We start from the raw sequence: 19,300 nt of genomic DNA, 5'->3' as shown, positions 1-19,300 counted from the left end.
GGCTGGGCCACTATGTATTGCCCATCCCTGGTTGTCATTGGCATTTACCTGTCCCTAGTCGCCCCTTGAGACGGTGGTGTTGAGCTGCCTTCTTGAATCACAACAGCACCTGAGCTGCAGGTAGACCCACAATGCCCTTGGGGAGGGAATTCCAGGATTTTGACCCAGCGACAGTGAAGGAATGGTGATATATTTCCAAGTCAAGGATATTATTGTTAGTCAAGAACAGTATTATGGCAGCAGAAAGGTTGTTTGAGGACTCCTCTACAGAGGTAGTATGGGTTGAGGTTAGAAACAGGAAAGGAGAGGTCACCCTGTTTGGAGTTTTCTATAGGCCTCCGAATAGTTCCAGAGATGTACTGAAAAGGATAGCAAAGATAATTCTGGATAGGAGTGAGAGTAACAGAGTAGTTGTTATGGGGGACTTTAACTTTCCAAATATTGACTGGAAACGCTACAGTTTGAGTACCTTAGATGGATCAGTTTTTGTCCAATGTGCACAAGGGTTTCCTGACACAGTATATAGACAGGAGAAAGTGAGGACTGCAGATGCTGGAGATCAGAGCTGAAAATGTGTTGCTGGAAACGCGCAGCAGGTCAGGCAGCATCCAAGGAGCAGGAGAGTCGACATTTCGGGCATGAACCCTTCTTTAGGCCCTCACCTTATCACCCTCACCTTGACCTCCTTCCACCTATCACATTCCCAATGCCCCTCCCCTAAGTCCCTCCTCCCTACCTTTTATCTTAGTGTGCTGGCACACTCTGTCATTCCTGAAGAAGGGCTCATGCCCGAAACGTCGATTCTCCTGCTCCTTGGATGCTGCCTGACCTGCTGCGCTTTTCTAGCAACACATTATCAGCACAGTCTATAGACAGGCCAACAAGGGGCAAGGCCACATTGGATTTGGTACTGGGTAATGAGCCTGGCCAAGTGTTAGATTTGGAGGTAGGTGAGCACTTTGGTGATAGTGACCACAATTCAGTTATGGTTACCTTAGTGATGGAAAGGGATAAGTATATAATGCAGGGCAAGAGTTATAGCTGGGGGAAAGGCAATTACGATGTGATTAGGCAGGATTTAGTATGGGGAAGGAAACTGCAGGGGATGGACACTCTTGAAATGTGGAGCTTATTCAAAGAACAGCTACTGCGTGTCCTTGATAAGTATATACCTGTCAGGCAGGGAGGAAGTGCTCAAGTGGGGAAACAGTGGTTTACCAAAGAAGTTGAATCTCTTGTCAAGAGGAAGAAGAAGGCTTATGTTAGGATGATTTGGAGATGCTGGTGTTGGATTGGGGTGTACAAAGTTAAAAATCACACAACACCAGGTTATAGTCCAACAGGTTTAATTGGAAGCACACTAGCTTTCGGAGTGACGCTCCTTCACCAGGTGACTGTGGAGGGCTCGGTCGTAACATAGAATTTATAGCAAAAATTTGCAGTATGATGTAACTGAAATTATACATTGAAAAATTGATTGTCTGTTAAGCCTTTCATCTGTTAGAATGCAGTGATAGTTTCACTTCTTTCATGTGTAAATCACAAAACCCTTTTTTAAAACAAGTTGCATTCTCGGGTTAGCTGTTAACAATGGTGATAGCTAGACAATATGTTGAAGGTGTTAGCCCCCTGTGTTCTCTGTCTATGCCATGATGTTTAGATTGATTCTAATCTAAAAAGTGAGATAACAGAGTTTTACATAAATTCATGCGGTTTTTCAGCGTAGAGTTCTCCATGAATGGATGCAGTTTTTGAGCAAAGTACAATGTAACTCTGCAAGTACAAATTCACCCCACAAAATATATGTGTGCATGTGGGTCTTTGTCTGTCTGTATGTGTGTGTCTGTCTGGGGTGGAGGTTGTGAGTGTGTGTGTGTGTGTGTGTGTGTGTGTGTGTTTAGTGAGTGCAGAGTGTCTTTAAGTCTGTGAGGGGGTACATGTGTGAGTGTGGGAGTATGTGTGTTTATACGGGTGTGTGGGTGTCTGTGTGCACGTCTGTGTGTACCTGTGTCCATGTGTATGTGAGAGTGTGTGTGTGTGTAGGAATATCTGTGTGTGTGTGTGTGTGTGTGTGTGTGTAGTGCAATGGTGATCACCTGTAATGTGACATGAACCTAAGGTCCCGGTTCAAGAAGGGGAGTAAAGACAACCCTGGTAATTGTAGACCAGTGAGCCTTACTTTGGTTGTGGGTAAAGTGTTGGAAAGAATTATAAGAGATAGGATTTATAATCATCTAGAAAGGAATAACTTGATTAGGGATAGTCAATGTGGTTTTGTGAAGGGTAGGTCATGTGTCAGAAACCTTATTGAGTTCTTTGAGATGGTGACCAAACAAATGGATGAGGGTAACGCGGTTGATGTGGTGTACATGGATTTCAGTAAAGCCTTTGATAAGGTTCCTCACGGTAGGCTATTGCAGAAAATACAGAGGCATGGGATTGAGGGTAATTTAGTGGATTGGATCAGAAATTGGCTCGCTGAAAGAAGACAGAGGATGGTGGTTGATGGGAAGTGTTCATCCTGAAGTTCAATTACTAGTGGTGTACTGCAAGGATCTGTTTTGAGGCCAGTGCTGTTTGTCATTTTTATAAATGACCTGGATGAGGGCGTGGAAGGATGGGTTAGTAAATTTGTGGATGATACTAAAGGCGGCGCGGTGGCTCAGTGGTTAGCACTGTTGCCTCACAGCAGCAGGGACCCAGGTTCGATTCTAGCCTCAGGTGTCTGCCTGTGTGGAGTTTGCACATTCTCCCGTGTCTGCGTGGGTTTCCTCCGGGTGCTCCGGTTTCCTCCCCAATCCAAAGATGTGGAGGTTAGGTAAATTGGCCATAGTGTTAACTGCATTAGTCAGCAGGAAATGGGTCTGGGTGGGTTACTCTTTGGAGGGTTGGTGTGGACTTGATGGGCCGAAGGGCCTGTTTCCATGTTGTAGGGAATCTAATCTAATCTCGTCTTAAGTCAGTGCACAGTGTGGAAGGATGTCGCAGGTTACAGAGGGACACAGATAAGCTGCAGAGCTGGGCTGAGAGGTGGCAAATGGAGTTTAATGCAGCAAAGTGTGAGGTGATTCACTTTGGAAGGAGTAGGAATAAAGAATACTGGGTTACATTGTATAAATTCTTGTAGGGTCAATTAACAGAGAGATCTCGGTGTCCATGTACATCGATCGCTGAAAGTTGCCACCCAGGTTGATCGGGTTGTTAAGAAGGCATGCAGTGAATTAGTTTTTATTGGTAGAAGGATTGAGTTTCGGAACCATGAGGTCATGTTGCAGCTGTACAAAACTCTGGTGCGGCCGCACTTGGAGTATTGTGTACAGTTCTGGTCACCGCATTATAGGAAGAATGTGGAAGTGTTGAAAAGGGTTCAGAGGAGATTTACTGGGATGTTGCCTGGTATGGAGGGAAGGTCTTATGAGGAAAGGCTGAGGGACTTGAGGTTGTTTTTATTAGAGAGGAGAAGGTTAAGAGGTGACTTAATTGAGACATACAAGATGATCAGAGGGTGAGATCGGGTGGGCAGTGAGACCCTTTTTCCTTGGATGGTGATGGCTAGCACAAGGGGACATAGCTTTAAATTGAGGGGTGACAAATATAGGACAGATGTTAGAGGTAGTTTCTTGAGTAGTAAGTGGAATACCCTGTCTGAAACAGTAGTGAACTCAGCAACATTGGGACAGTTAAATGGTCACTGGATAAACCTATGGATGAGAAGGAAATAGGATAGGTTAGCTGGGCTTCTGATTGGTTTCATAGGTCAGCACAACATCGAGGGCTTAAGGGCCTGGACTGAACTGTAATGTCCTACCTTCTAAGTCAAGATGATGAGTGGCTCGGAGGGAGGATTTTCACAGGCTTCCCGCTCTCTGGGTGTAGGCATTTCCTCTCATCTTAGTTCCAAATCATTTCCCCTGTGACCCCCAGATTCTGGACTTTGTGGTCATCAGGAACATCCTTCCTGTGTTTATCCCTGTCTAGTCCAGTGACCTCAATCCTGTTTACCTCAGTCACCTACTCTGGAACCCGGAGGGGGTGGTGTTCCCATTTATCTCCTGCCCTTGTCCTTCCGGATGGAAGTGGTTGGGAGTTTGGTAAGTGCTGGCTGAGGAGACTTTGCTGCGGTGCATCACTGAAATGAAATGGTTGGTCCCACTCTCCCAGCAACTTCCTCCTTCGCTTATCCCATTCCATTCTGTGTGCGGAAGGAAACTGGGAAATTGGGATTAGCTGAAGAACTGGCCGACTGAGTTGCTATAGGCATGAGGGACTGTGTGATAGCATTTACAACGCATGAGAAATCAAAGGGACAAACTTGGGCCAAACATGGGATTTAACAACAACAAAAGGAGACAGAAATCTCGATGGAAACAGAGAAGCCAGGCCCTTCCAATGTGTCCGAGCATCTGCTTTCTGTGCTAACCCAACATGGATCTACCTTGTTTGTTGTGTGTTGAGGACTCCCTCATCTGACTGTCCCTTCTGTGTTTCTCGTTGCAGTCAGACGGAACTATTCTGGCGATAGCACTCTTAATCCTGTTCCTGTTGCTGGCGCTGGTCCTGCTCTGGTGGTTCTGGCCACTGTGCTGTACTGTGGTAAGTCAAACATTCATCCAGGCACAGCCTTGCAAACTCATTGTTTTAAGCCACGCGACGCTCAGCACGGGAGGAGCAGCAGCCAAATTAATCAGCATCAAGTGACAAAATAAGTCATCTCACACCACCGGGATTCAATCAGCTCTCCAGCCAAAACACAACAAACTCTGGGCAGCCCTGGGGCAGTCCAAGTTACAAGCAAGGACCCTTTTCTGCGCATCAGATCAAAGTGATTTCATCTTGTTTTTGGGCAGGTTGTGACAGGAGGCACACTCTGTGCACAGCACAGGCGATGTCAGTGCTGCCAACAGCACAGAATGATTGCTTGGCTGAACCCAAACCTCTCATTTAGTGGACGGGACGCTGTGTCCAAGATCTTGAGCAATCTTTCATTTCATCTCCCTCTGCAGGGAGCACACAATATGTTTCCATTCCCAAAAGTGCGAGGAGGGTTGGGTGATTATATTTCTGAATGAATAATTCCAGACTCCTCCATTGTGAACCCAGCTCTCCACAACTCATTTCGCGCCTAGAAACACAGACCAATAGGAACGGGAGGAGGCCATTCAGCCCTTCCAACCTGCTCTGCCATTCCATACCATTTTGACTGACTATCCAACTCAGACCCTGCTCCCGGTTTCTCTCCCTACACCTTGATCCCTTCAGCCTTCAGAAGTATATCAATCTCCTTCGTAAAAACTTGCCATGTTTTCGCCTCGGCTGCTTCCTCAGACAGGGATTTCCACAGGCTCCCTGCTTTCTGAGTGAAGACATCTCGGTCCCATATGCTTTCCCCTGTGACTGTACATCTCTATGACTCTTATGAGCCCCCTGGTCATCAGGAACATCCTTCCTGTGTTTATCCCTGTCTAGTCCAGTTATCTCAATCCTCCATATCTCAGTTACCTTTAGATTGTGATCTCTGGCTCCAGGCTACATGCTCACATGGAACATTCTTCCTGCAGTTATGTACTCCAGTCCTGTTCAAAGTTCTTCTCCCTGAAATTCATCACCAGTCACTGGGGAGAATGTAGAGCTGAGGCCACAGTCAGATCCGCCATTATTTTACTGAAGGGTAGATAGATCAAATAACTGTCCTGCACCTTACTCACACCTAACCACATTGAAAATAGTCAGTGAGGGAGAGGAATACTTCAATCCTACAGCTCCAACAAAACTCAAGAAGCTCAACACCATCCAGGACAAAGCAGCCACTTGATTGGCATTTCATCCACTACCTTCAACATCCCCTCCCTCCGTCACTGACCCTCAGTAGCAGCAGGGTGTACCATCTACAAGACGCACTGCAGCAATTCACCAAAGACCCTCAGGCAGCACTTTCCAAACCCACAACCACTTCCATCTAGAAGGACAAGGGCAGCAGCTACATGGGAACACCACCCCCTTGCAAGTTCCCCTCCGAGCCCCTCACCATCCTGACTTGGAAATATATCGCTGTTCCTTCACTGTCACTGGGTCCGAATCCTGGATAATCCTCCCTAACAGCACTCTCGATGTATCTACTCCCCAAGGGTGGCAGTGGTTCAAGGCAGGAGCTCAGCTCCAACTTCTCAAGGGACAACTAGAAATGGACAATAAATGCTGCGTCCAGCCAGAGACTCTCACATCCCGTGAATAAATTTAAAATAAACAAGACTCAGCTCCCAAGTGTGCTCTAGGGAGAAGACATCTATTCCAAAGCTGTGCAGGTTCGATGAATTGGCCATGTTAAATTGCCCATAATGTGAGGTGGATTCGTCAGCTGTAAATGTAGGGGAGTGGGTTTCTCTTCGGAGGGTCGGTGTGGACTTGTTGGGCCGAAGGGCCTATTTCCACACTGTAGGGAATCTAATCTGATCTTCAGTGAGCACTGTCTCAGAAACTCAGACGAGCTGGGAAAGACACTTTAAAGAAAGGAGAGTCTATTCACAGTTGGTTCAGAGGTTATTGATTAGATCACTTACAGTGTGGAAACAGGCCCTTCGGCCCAACAAGTCCACACCGACCCTCCAAAGAGTAACCACCCAGACCCATTTACCCCTGACTAATGCACCTAACACTGTGGGAAATTTAACATGGCCAATTCATCTAACCTGCACATCTTTGGAATGTGGGAGGAAACTGGAGTACCCGGAGGAAACCCACGCGGACACGGAGAGAATGTGCAAACTCCACACAGACAGTCGCCTGAGGCAGGAATCGAACCTGGGACCCTGGTGCTGTGAGGCAGCAGTGCTAACCACTGAGCCACCGTGCTACCCCCTTTGGTGGCCCTTAGTGACTGTGCAGGCTCTCTGAATGAGCTATCCAAATTGTTCCACCCATCAGCTGTGGCCCCTTCTGTCTCCACAGCCCTGCAGGGATTCTCCTGCTTTATTGACCCAGCTCCCTTTGGAACGTTCCTGTTTAATCTGCTTCTCCATGCCCTTTCAGGCAGTGAGTTCCAGATCAGAGCTCTCTCAATCTGAAACAAATCCACATCTTCTCTCTTAATCCCAGTCACCTTAAATCTCCACCTCCACAGCTACTGAAAGCTGTTTCTTCTGATGTTCCTGAATAGAACATGATTTCAAGCATGTTGTTTCGCAGAGTCATTGAGATCTGCTGCACAGAAAAAGGTGCTTGGACCCAACAAGTCTGTGCTTATCAAAAGCAGCCTCCTCACAAGTCAAATCCCCTTTCCCAGCACTTGACCTATAGCATACTGCCCCTTAGCAAGGTTATGTTGTCCTTGGTTTTTCCAAAATGGGTCATAAAGGCAGAGGTGCCGGTATGTCTGGTAATGGCTACTCAAAAACAATGGAAGGGGAGTGGCCAGTCCTCCCAGTTCAGGGTTTTGCTTTTCCAGTTTGGTTCAGTTTTAGCAAGGAGTTGGAAAACTGCTGTGGACCGGGAGAAGCAGCTCCAGTGAAAAGAGGTTCCATGCTTCAACAGATGTTTCACACCTGAACTTTCTTTCTGAAATCTCTCCAGCCTGTAAGAATCTGTGTTTGAATTTACCATTTGCCAAGGGGTGTGTTTATGGCATGTTGTAGGGATTGGAACAGCCCTTAATTAAGTTGCAGTACAGAGTCAGTTGGGTTATCAAATAAGTTGTTATTCTAATTTCTGTTTTTCTTTCATTCTGTGTAAATGTACTGTGGAAATAAATTGTTTTATTTAAAGGTGAGTGGTTTGACCAGCTGCATCACACCTGGAATATCCATTTTATATCTGCCTTTAAAACAATTAAAATGAGGCTTTGGGCTACCTCTATAAAATGTTTTAAGGTGGGGACCTGGTGTGGCCTGGTCCATAACACTAGTATGTCTTGGCATGGCAAGTGCACAGCTCCATCATTTTTCAATGTGATGAGGCTTTCGGTCACCCCCACCCTTACATTCCATGTTCCCCACTGCCCTCATGGTACTGTTTGAATGAGAATGTTTGATATCTCAATGAGCTTTCTAATTCCTCTTCCTTCTCCTCTCCTCCTCCAGATCATCAAAGAGCCCCCTCCACCTCCCATGGATGATGAGGTAAGTCCTGTTTTTCTCACCTTCCCCACTGTGGTTATGTCAAACAGTGAAACCCTGGCTGGAGGGTGTCAGAAATTTCATTCAGTAGCTGGCTGGGTGGACAGAGAGCGAGAGAGGGAGAGAGAGGGAGAAAGGAGATGCATCATGATGCTGAGTTTGGTTTTAATGTAGAAATGGGACCTATGGAGAATTTTAAACTTGGGGGCCTTGGGTTTTTGAGGAGAGGGAGGCTGGCTGGAAAATGAGCTGCCCATTGCTTCCTACCTACTCCATTGAAGTGGATGGAATTCTGTGTGGCCAGGAAATTGAGCTCAGGGTGAATGGAGCGAGGCTGAAGGGGCAGCCCATTGGACATTGTTCGTGAAGGCAGATGCACCTCAGACATGAAACCAAATGGACCAGCTCTTGCTCAATCTCCAAGTCCTGGCGATCTGCAGCAGCCATCTCATGGGCATAAAGCTAAGAGGTGCTCCCATGGTCTCAAACATCGCCCTTGCTCTGCCACTGTCACTGCCTGTTTGAGTCTGTTCAGGTGACAGGTAGATCACAGCCACTGTGCTGGTGCTGTCTGGTACACTGTGCACCTTTAGCCCAGTGTTGGTGCTAGCAAAAGCACAGCAGGTCAGGCAATATCTGAGGAGCAAGAGAGTCCACGTTTCAGGCCGGGCCCATCATCCTGATGCTCAGGATTCCTGATGAGGGGTTGAGCCCAAAACGTCGATTCTCCTGCTCCTCGGATGCTGGGCTTTTCCAGCGCCACATTTCTCAACTCTGACTTCTCCAGCATCTGCAGTCCTCACCATCTCCTGTTTAGCCCAGAGTTACTGACAGTTCGATCCCAGATGCTGAGTTTCAGGCCATTGTCTCTGCAAGCAATGGGAGCTGTGTGTGCAGTCCCCAACACCCCAGCTGGTCAGCATGTATCAGCCTGGGGCAGCTGCCAAATGGTGATGGATGTGGAACTTGTTGGCATGGACATGCATCCTTAGGCACTGTGTTCTTGGGATCGGAAGGTGTGCACATGACGATGACCCCACTGACGTCACTGACATGCTTACCATTGCATTGGAAGCATAGCAGCATTAATATATGACCCGAGGGTCACCCATTTCTCTCTGTTAGCACAGAGGGTGGTTACAAACACCCTCTCATAGCGGCCGTTCCACACCAGGGACACACACTCTTTGTCAAAGAATCCAGGCAGCTCCTCAATCCTTCAAAACACAAATGATTCCACAAGTGAGGGATGAGGGATTGAGCAGTTTGGGTCCACACTGTGGAGTTAAGAAGGATGTAAGGAGATCTGATTGAGGTGTACAAGATGCCAAAGGGAATTGATGAAATGGAGAGGATGTTCCCTCATGTGGAGCAATCAGAGATTGAACGAGAGATTAAGACTTGGACGGATCCCAAACAGAAGTGAGGATGAATGACTTCTCTCAAAGTGCTGTGAATCTGTGGATTTCACTCTCTCAGAGTACGGCTGATGCTAGGAGATTGAGTACATTTAAGGAGGAGACAGGGAAAATCACCAGTGAGTTATGGGTTGAAGGGGAAAGGGCAGCATGCAGGAAAGTGGAGTTGGGGCCAAGATGGGATCAGCCTTGTTTGTGTTAAATGGCCGAGCGGGCTGGAGGGGCTGAATGGCCTCCTCCTGCTCCTCGTTCTCATGTCCTTGGTCATGATGACGACAAAAACTGTCATCGATTGTTCCAGAAACCCATCTGGGAGGTGAATATGCCTGACTGAAACCCAGTCTGGTTTACATCCATAGCAATGTGCTGGATTGCCAACTCCCCGAACCAGCCGCTCAGTTCAAGGACAAATATGAGGACCGACCTGAAAAAAATGAATAAATTTCTTTGGATTATGCTGAATCGCAGTGTAATTTGATATTCAAAATGAAGAAGAAAGGGAACAGTGTGGATCCAGACAAGCTATTAGTTGTGAGTGCTGGGCTCAGTGGATTTAGATTAAATCAAAGAGGGTTCAAGAGAAAGACTGGGAGAAATCTTTCAGTCTCGAAATTGTGAGGCTGAACAGCGATAATTAAGGCAGCGATCTTGTTACCGTTTCCTAGATTAAAGAGGTGTTTCAATGAGAAGAGATTAGAAAGGAACAGCTGACTCAGCGCACACAGGATTAAACCACAATGTGTACCAGTTGGGTCAAGTGTTGTTTGAAACACACGTCCTCTCAGTCACAGGGCAAAAGACGTCTTAACAAGACAGCAACAGGAGGGCTATCAAGATCTTGGGCTGAGTGGAGAGATGGTCTTGTTTTTCTTTGTAAATGTGACAGGAAGGTGTCGACATGACAGGCCAGTTAAGAATCAGAGAATTCCCACAGTGCAGAACAAAGCCATTCGGCACATTGAGTCTACACTGACTCTCTGAAGAGCAGCCCACCCAGACCCAGTTCCCCACTCTCTCCCCATAACCTCACATTTCCCATGGCCAGTCCACTGTAACCTGTACATCTTTGGAATGTAGGAGGAAAGCAGAGCATCTGGAGGAAACCCACGCAGGCACAAGGAGAACATCCCATCTCCACACAGTCAGTCAGTCACCCAAGGCTCACCCAAGATTCCACCCTTAGGTGACTGTCTGTTGGAGTTTGCACGTTCTCCTCGTGTCTGTGTGGGTTTCCTCCAGGTGCTCCGCTTTCCTCCCACAGTCCAAAGATGTGCAGGTTACGGTGGATTGGCTGTGGGAAATTGCTCCACAGTGTCCAGGGATGTGCAGGCTAGGGGGGCTTAGCATGGGAAAGGCAGGGTTACAGGGATAGGGTAGGGCTTGGGTCTGGGTGCCACACTCTTCAGAGGGTCAGTGAGAACTCGATGGGCTGAATGGCCTGCCTCCACACTGTAGGAATCCTATGCAATCTGTGCTGACTATCCCTGATCAACCCCTGCCTTTCCAAATGTTGATTACTCCTGTCCTTCGGATGTTTTTCCCAATAATTGCCCGACCCTTGATGTCAGGCTAACTTGTCTGTAATTACCTCATCTATCCCTCTTGCCCTTGAACAAAGGAAGCATATTAGCTAACCTGCAGTCATGTGGCCAGTGCAGTATTAAATATCTCTACCAGCAATCTCCTCCCTTGCCCCCTGTAGCTGTCTGGGTTAGATCTGATCAGGATCTGGAGGGGTATCAAAGAATGAGGGATTTGGATGATGTGACCTGGAACCAGCTCGGATGTTTTGTTTCTGCTCGAATCAGTTGAAGGTGAGGCCTTTAAAATCATGCATAGTTTTGTGACGATAGAAAGGAAATGGTTGTTTTTACTGGCATGCTGGCTGGTAACTGAAGAGACAGGGGGTGGTGGAGATGGACAGGGAGAGTGTTTCTGTGAGACTCAGAGTGCAATATGCTGCAGAGTTGGTGGGCAGTGATTCTGCACTGGCTTTCGGCTGGGAGGGAAATTCACACTTGGAATGGGAACATTGCAGAGGAACAGGAAATGAGCATGGGAGGGGATTGGGGAGTGCAGGGAAGGTTTCGCTCTCTGCATGACTCCGCACAGGCACTGTGGGTTCACATCTGCCATTGTCCTGTCCTGTTTTCATCCTGATCATTCTGTGATCCTGCCTGGTCCTTCATTGCATGGCACTCTGAGGGAACTGGAAAGAGAGAGACAGAGAGAGAGAGAGAGACAAACAGACACAGAGAGAGAGGGATCCCTCAGCAGAGGCATTCATCCTCACCGTGCCTCAGCTCATTCTCAGCGGGTTTTGGGGAATGAGAGGACAGATGAAGAGCAGAGAAATTATTGAGTGTAGCCTGGGCTCAACCATGGTTGATTCGTTCCGCACATGTTGATGTCCATGATGACCTGAGCTCCGGGATATCTGGGAATTGGGTTTTTGAAACTTCAGGCTCTAGCTCTGATTACCTGTCTGCTCCTCCTGAAGTTACTGATGGAATGTTGTCGAATTGACTGCAGGAAAGACCCCAGAGGCTGCTGCAGTAACAGACAGGAGGGATCTCTCAGTCACTCTGTCTTCCACATACTGTTTACTATGGCTGCCTGCTTAGTGGTACAGCACCACCCCCCTCTCCCGGGAATTAAAACTGGGAGTTATCCTGACAGGTTGGTGTCTGTCACTGTCCTTTCTCCTTCTTAGTAAAATCATAATGTTGTAAGATATTGGAGCAAAAGTAGGCCATTCAGCCCGTTGAGTCTGTTCCACACAGCTTTGTGGTAGATATTAACATTCCAGGTGAAATTCTTCACTGTGTTCCTTAATGTTGCAAAAGAGAACTCCCCATCCCAGTCACTCCCAGAGGGTGCCACTCTCTACAGCTGAGGGCTGGCTCTGGGATTTCTGGTTGAGAAGGTGCAGGAAAAACTAGATTTCTCAATGCCAAGAACGTCGGATCATATAAAACCCCACACAACTTCAAGGTATTCCAAGCGCTTTACCGTGAGGTTGCAGAATGGGGAATGCCGCAACCGATTTGCGCACAGAGAGATCCCAAACACAGCAATGAGCTAGGTGTCTGCCTCAGCCAGGTGAGGCCTGTATTGAAGGTTAACCGTTAGCCAGGATCCCAACAGCACTCCCCTGTGAAAAGCTCCTGTGCAGAATGGCACCTCTGACAGTGCGGCACACCCCCCTGTACTGCACCGAAGGATCAATTCAGCTTCTGTCCTTGGGGTGGAGCTTGACCCCTGAACCCACTGGCACCCAAGGTGAGAGTGCGGGAGTGGGCCCCTAGTTCAGGATGCAGAGAAGGGGCACAAGGTGAGGCAGAGTTTGTTTCAGAGCAAGTGGAGGAAGAGCAAGATCTTGCCAACTAACACTGAAGATGTTCCTTCTGCTGACATTAATGAGGGGAAAAATCCAACCCGTTGGCTGATCAGTGAGTTGTGAATAAGGCTGCTTTATTGGACATAGTTTCAGCTTTGCAAGCAGGTAATCGTTCTTTGTGAACGGAGAGAGAATGGGCAAGGTCACACCTGCAAGGCTGGCTTTCTGCCTTTCACCCTTCTGATCGAAACGATCAGCTTTTTATTTTAAATTGGTGGCCAGCTGGCAGAACAGACAAAAAAAATTGAAAGCAAAATCAGATCATTTGTGAGATGGCCAGCCTGTCAGGTGTACAGGACAGTTAGATTCCAAATGTGGAAACACACCGTGTGAGTCCTGAGCGTTCATTTCCATTCACCTTGTGCAGCTTCAGACCTGCAGTTTAAACAGCATGCCTCTTTGCCTCAGATGCTCTGTGATCAAAGCCACAATAATGCAGCCACTTATTTATATGAGCCTGAGACAAAACTCCACATGGAAATTACTGGAAGCAAGATGTGACACAAGAGACCTGGAATTCTCAGTGTGGTTCATCTCTTCGATGTGTTCTTCGGCCTGTTGAAATGGGCCTTCCGCCTGTCCACATATTTAGCTTCACAGGTGACCATATAATGAAGGGCTTTTGCCTGAAACGTCGATTCTCCTGCTTCTCGGAAGCTGCCTGACCTGCTGTGCTTTTCCAGCACCACGCCCTCTGACTCAGATCTCCAGCATCAGCAGTCCTCACTCTCTCCCAGATGACCATATATGTTAAACACGTAAACTCTGAGGTTTGAGCTTAAAGAATAAGGAATTCTTGAAGGCAATGGTTAATGGAGCCACCACCAAGTTGGAATCCCTTTGGGCTAATCAGTTTCACTCCTCCACACTTCCCAGGGAAACATCATGGACCCTGCCAAGTGATGGTCCATCAGAGACAACAACAGCAATTACTGGAAGGTCCATCAGTTGATTAGACTCCTCTTGGAAGCAGCTGAAAGAAATGGGAGGATTGTTGGTGCCTTACCATGAAACGTTTCAACATCAAACCCAGACAGTGCTGCAGAACCTCAGCAGGTCTGGCAGTATCTGTGGAGGGACAGACAGAAGTAATCTGAAGGAGTCAGACTGGACTGGAAACTCTCTCTGTCTCTCTCACACCCCCATAGATGCTGTCAGACCTGCTGAATTTCTCCAGCACTGTCTGTGCATGGTTTCCTGTTTCTAGCATCTGCAGTTATTCTGCTTTTATTCAAACGTTTTTGCATGTCTTGTGAATAGAGCAGAGAGGTGGATGGTGTCTCCTTCACAGACAACTAGCAACGAGGGACCAGCTTTGACTCTAGCCCCCTGCCCAGTTTGGAACAGCTTTACTGTCAGCTTGCCCCCCACTCAACCTCCTCCCTCCCTCATCCCCCAACTCCTGCTCCACCCCCAGCCCCATTATAGCTTTTGGCGTTGGTGGAGGTATGTGTCTGAACAGAAGAACAATATGGAATAGCCCCACTCTCTGTGCACTCTGCAGGTGCCATAGTGCATGGCTGTGCAGGGGACATTCAGAGTCAAAATGATCACTTCCTCAGTCAGCAATGAGTGTGACAATTTGTCTTGAACACTGGTTGACACATCTGTGCTGCCCATTGGGTCAAGAATTTGGAAGATTTTGATTTGATCTGATGTGATTTATTATTGTTGCATGTACCTGAGTACAGTGAAAAGTTTTGTTTTGTGTGCAGTACAGACAGATCATACCTTACAGAGTGCATGAGGGTAATAGAACAGAGTGAGGAACACAGTGTTTCAGTTGCAGTGTAGGTGTACAGAGAGCGAGGTCAACATGACATTGACAATTGGAGAGGTCCATTCAGCATTCTAATAGCAGCAGGAAAGAGCTGCTCTGTGTGGACCACCGAGAACGATAGAAAAATGTCACTGTTGGCTTGTCAGGGATTGTATTCAGTGTTGAATGAAGCCTTGGGGCATAGTGAGGGGAAGTAACAGATAGATGGTTGGCGTCATCAGTGGTTGGTATTTCCCAGCATCCCCACCTGTTTCTCCCAAACGGACGCCAATAGATGACTCCTCATTATTAAAAATGCGTCCAAGCTAGAATGACTTCAGCCAGTGCTGAGGCCATAGTGTCTGATCTGAGAACTTCTTATTCAAGGGATGGGGGTGTCTGCGGCTGGGTCATCCCTAATTGCTCAGAGGGCAGTTAAGAGTCAACCATTTTGCTGTGGGTCTGGAGTCACGGGTAGGCCAGACCAGCTAAGGATTGCAGTTTCCTTCCGTGAACCGTATGGGATTTGACAAGTGACAGTGGTCACATGGTCACTGTTCAGATCTCACCATCTGCCATGGTGCACTTCAGAACATGAGGCTCCCTGGATTACTAGGCCAGTGATATTACCACTCCAGCATTGTTTGGTGTGTGTGTGTGTGTGTGTGTGTGTGTGTGTGTGTGTGTGTGTGTGTGTGTGTGTGTGTGTGTAGGAGGGCAGGGAATATGTGTGTTTATTGTGTGTGCTGTCCAATAATCAACAATGGTTTCATGGTCACCATGAGACCATTAATCCCAGATTCTTCATTGAATTCCAATTCCACCATGTGCCATGGTTAGATTCAAACCCCAGATCTCCAGCACACGATCTGAGCTTCCTGGATTAATAATCTCATCGCCTCTGTGTTGGTCAACTACGTTGTCTGTGTCAGTGTTGGTGGATCACCTGCAGCTTCTCCTTCACTGCTACTTCCTCTGGGAATGTCTGATACTTGGTGTTTGTCAGAGACGGCTGTCGAAATGCCTCATTCACTTTCAGTGCTTTCCCCAAGGTCAGCAACACCCAGGTTCAGGACAACGTGTTTAGGGTCAAAGTCATTGTGATGTACAGCACTGAAAGAGACCCTTTGGTCCAACTTGTCCATGTTGACCAGATATCCTAACCTAATCTAGTCCCACTTTCCAATACCCAGCCCATATCCCTCTAAAGCCCTTCCTATTCATATACCCATCCAAATTCCTTTTCAATGTTGCAATTGTACCAGCCTCCACCACATCCTCTGGCAGCTCATTCCACACACGTACCACCCTCTTAGGTCTAAGTTGCCCCTTAGGTCCCTTTTATATTTTGCCGTTCTCACCCTAAACCTATGCCCTCTAGTTCTGGACTCCCCAACCCCAAAGAAAAGCCTTTCTGTATTTACCCTACCCATGCCCATCATAATTTTATAAACCTCTATAAGGTCACCCCTCAGCCTCCAATGCTCCAGGGAAAACAGCCCCAGCCTGTTCAACCTCTCCCTGTAGCTTAAACCTTCCAACCCTGGCAACATTCTTGTAAATCTTTTCTGAACCCTTTCAAGTTCCACAACATCCTTCCGAGAGGAGGGTGTTGATGTTGAAGGTTGGGGATGAGATGCCAATCAAATGGGGGCTGCTTTGTCCTGGATGGTGTTGAGCTTCTTGAGTGTTGTTGGAGCTGGCCCCATCCAGGGCAAGTGGGGAGTATTCCATCCCACTCCTGACTTGTGCCTTGTAGATGCTGGACAGACTTTGGGGAGTCAGGAGGGGAGTTACTCAGTGCAGGATTGCAAGCCTCTATGCTTGTCCCATGTTGTAGGAAATTGCATTTGCTATCTGTTGGTGTTGATCTGATTCTCTGACCCACTGCGATAGGGTTGAGCTGACAGTGCAGAGAAGCTCAGGGCTCTTTTTATTTGTGCTATCAAATGGTTAAATCCATTGGAGCCAACTTGCAGCCGCTAGTTTTGTTTCTCCAGCTCAGTCGATGAATAATGCAGCTCACAGTGCTGCCGCGATAAATTGGTCCCCCACTTGGAAAATGGAAGAAAATACTGCAATTTGGAGTGAGCCGAGTGCCAAATCTAACTTGGGATGTCTGGGCCACACCTGATAGCTTTCACTGGAAACTGTGTGCCAAACTTGCTGGCATTCCTCAGATGAATGAGAATACTTTTCAGGCACCTTTACTGGGGTCACTTACAGCAAACAGCAGAGGAAGGAAGGAGGCCAGTTGGCCCATTGTGTTCACAGGGAACCATCCAGGTTCATGCCAACTCTTGGACAGTATCCCGTGTGTTCTAACATTCATTCCTGGTTCATCTGCAAGGGCTTCTCTGTTTGCCGACCCTCTGAGGCAGTGAGTTTCAATGTCCCCCTCACCTCACTCCACTCCTGAAACCCCCTGCATAAATCTTTGCTTTAAATCTTGGATATGCATCACCCAAGCAAATGTGTCCTTCCTCTCCAGTCTGGTTAGACCCCCTCATCGTACCCATCCTCATCCTCCTGTGCTTCAGGGACAAGAATCTCGGACATGTCCAACCTCCCATCATTGCAAATGTTCCCATTCACCTCGGCCAATCTCTGCTGCACCCTCAGGGTCTGAGAAGCACCTCACTTTGCAAGCTCCCAGGGACGGAGGGACTGTCTTATGACAAGAGGCCGTGTAGGCTGGGCCTGTACTCATTGGAGTTGAGAAAAATGGCAGGGAAGATGTGGAGTGGTTGTTCGTCCCTTGTGGGAGAATCTGGGACCAGAGGGAGTAATCTCTGCGTTAAGGCAGAGATGAGGAGGAACTTCTTCTCTCAGAGTGGCGTGAATCTGTGGGATTGTTTGCTGAAGAGGGCTGTCGAGGCTGGGTCATTCATAGTTGAGACAGGCAGATGTTTAAAGGGAATCCAGGGTTATGGGGAAAAGGCAAGACAGCAGAGTAGAGGGTTATTAGATCAGCCAAGGTGCCATTGAATTGTAGAGCTGACTCAATGGGCCAAATGGCTTTCTCCTGCCCCTGCACCTTACGGTGTTGGCTCAGCCAGAGTGCTATCGGTTGGCTCGGAGGAATTCAGAGTATGTTTCCATTGTATCGTTCAGTGGAAGAGTGTAGGGGCTGGAGAATCAAGACCAAGTTCAGAAAAACCCAGGCTTTTCTTTGTAACAGAGCTGTTGCTGGATCAAGTGAAATCTCCCGGAGACCAGATGGAGAAACATGGGGGCTCAGAGGAATAAAGAAATCTCGCTTCGCTGGCACACTCCAAGTCAGAAAGATTTAATTTGATGAAGCAACTCTGTTTTGAAGCGATCCTCATTTGTAAACACAGAGAGGGTGATTGCAAAATCGACCAAGTGTTATCAATCTCCTCTGGCCTGCTTGAACATTCATGACATCAGAATTCTTCCTGTTTTTATATTTTCAGGCAAACCAGACTGAGACATAAGCAAAATATATTGTGTACAACTTCGATCCTGTTGGGTCTGTGCCCTGTGTTCATCTCTCTCTCTCTCTCTGAAGCTATCACATGTTTGCAAAACCTCATTTCACTGTTGGTTTCCAAGTCAAGGGGTTGTTTCAGGATCAGCCTTGAAGGATGTCTTGTTTTGGGGTGGGAATGGGGGGGCGGATGGCTTTCAGAGCCGAGGCATTTCCCGTTGTCTGATTTCCGGCCAGGATTGAAGCACGGTTTGGCTGAGCACGAGGTGGATTGTTTTGCACATGTTCTCTCACCAACTACTCTCACTCTCTCTCTCTCTCTCTCTCTCATAGGAAGACTCTGATTCTGAAGGCATGCCCAAGAAGAAATGGCCAACTGTGGATGCCTCCTATTATGGAGGGCGAGGTGTGGGAGGGATCAAAAGAATGGAGGTAGGAAGATAATCCTGAATGGAAGTGAGCTGAATGAGTTTTGTTGGCACATGTTCTCAAATGATCACAGTGCAAAGGTTTCTAAGTTGCCACTTGCAACACCATCTCAGGGAGAAAGCTACCCAGGGACAGCTTCTTCAGGTCCAGGATTAGTTACTGTATGACTGTGTCACCGACCCACAGGACCACCTTGCTACAATCCTTGCCCTCTCGTTTTGGTGATCTGGGGTGGGTGACGGACACTGAATGTAGGGGGAAAGGCACACTGTATGTCTTCGGAAAATGGTAATCCGGCTTTGGTAAATCATTGGCTTGTTCAAAACAATCCAAATGGGTGGCAAGTGGTGAGGATAACACAAATCATTCGAGCAATCGTCATTCAGGAGATGGTCACAGTCATTTGATGTTGAGGTCGTGTATGACTTAAGAAAAGGATCGCACAGTATGATCCCATTCATTCCAACAAGCAAAACCTTCTTAATGCATGGAATGGTCAGACAGTCACACAGTACAGAACAGGCCCTTCGGCCCCTGGAGTCTGTGCCAACAGGCAAAAGGAAGACCCATCATGAAAAGTCTACTGCCCCAGTATTTTCTCATGATGTGCAGAGATCAGGAGATTGACTCGGTTAAGCTCTCTGTTGTGTTCTGAGCAGCTATATGGGTTCTCCCTTCCTGAGACAACTCCCCACCACTATCACCAATCCTACCCACCCCCCAACTGGAAGGTGA

At 47.6% G+C, this 19,300-nt stretch overlaps 1 protein-coding gene across 1 annotated transcript in view; it reads left to right on the top strand.

The window, feature by feature from the left end:
* Window positions 1-19,300, top strand: part of LOC132837029 (anthrax toxin receptor 1-like) — a 129,376-nt gene that overhangs the window by 74,557 nt on the left and 35,519 nt on the right. The window contains exons 13-15 of the mRNA XM_060856679.1: window positions 4,498-4,593; window positions 8,073-8,111; window positions 18,470-18,568. Of these exons, the coding sequence (XP_060712662.1) occupies window positions 4,498-4,593; window positions 8,073-8,111; window positions 18,470-18,568 (234 nt within the window). The remainder of the gene's footprint in view (window positions 1-4,497; window positions 4,594-8,072; window positions 8,112-18,469; window positions 18,569-19,300) is intronic.

The sequence above is a fragment of the Hemiscyllium ocellatum genome, chromosome 48 (genome assembly GCF_020745735.1).
Source record: "Hemiscyllium ocellatum isolate sHemOce1 chromosome 48, sHemOce1.pat.X.cur, whole genome shotgun sequence".
Taxonomy (NCBI): domain Eukaryota; kingdom Metazoa; phylum Chordata; class Chondrichthyes; order Orectolobiformes; family Hemiscylliidae; genus Hemiscyllium; species Hemiscyllium ocellatum.
Note: the sequence above shows the minus strand (reverse complement) of the source record. Positions and strands in the feature narration are given on the sequence as shown.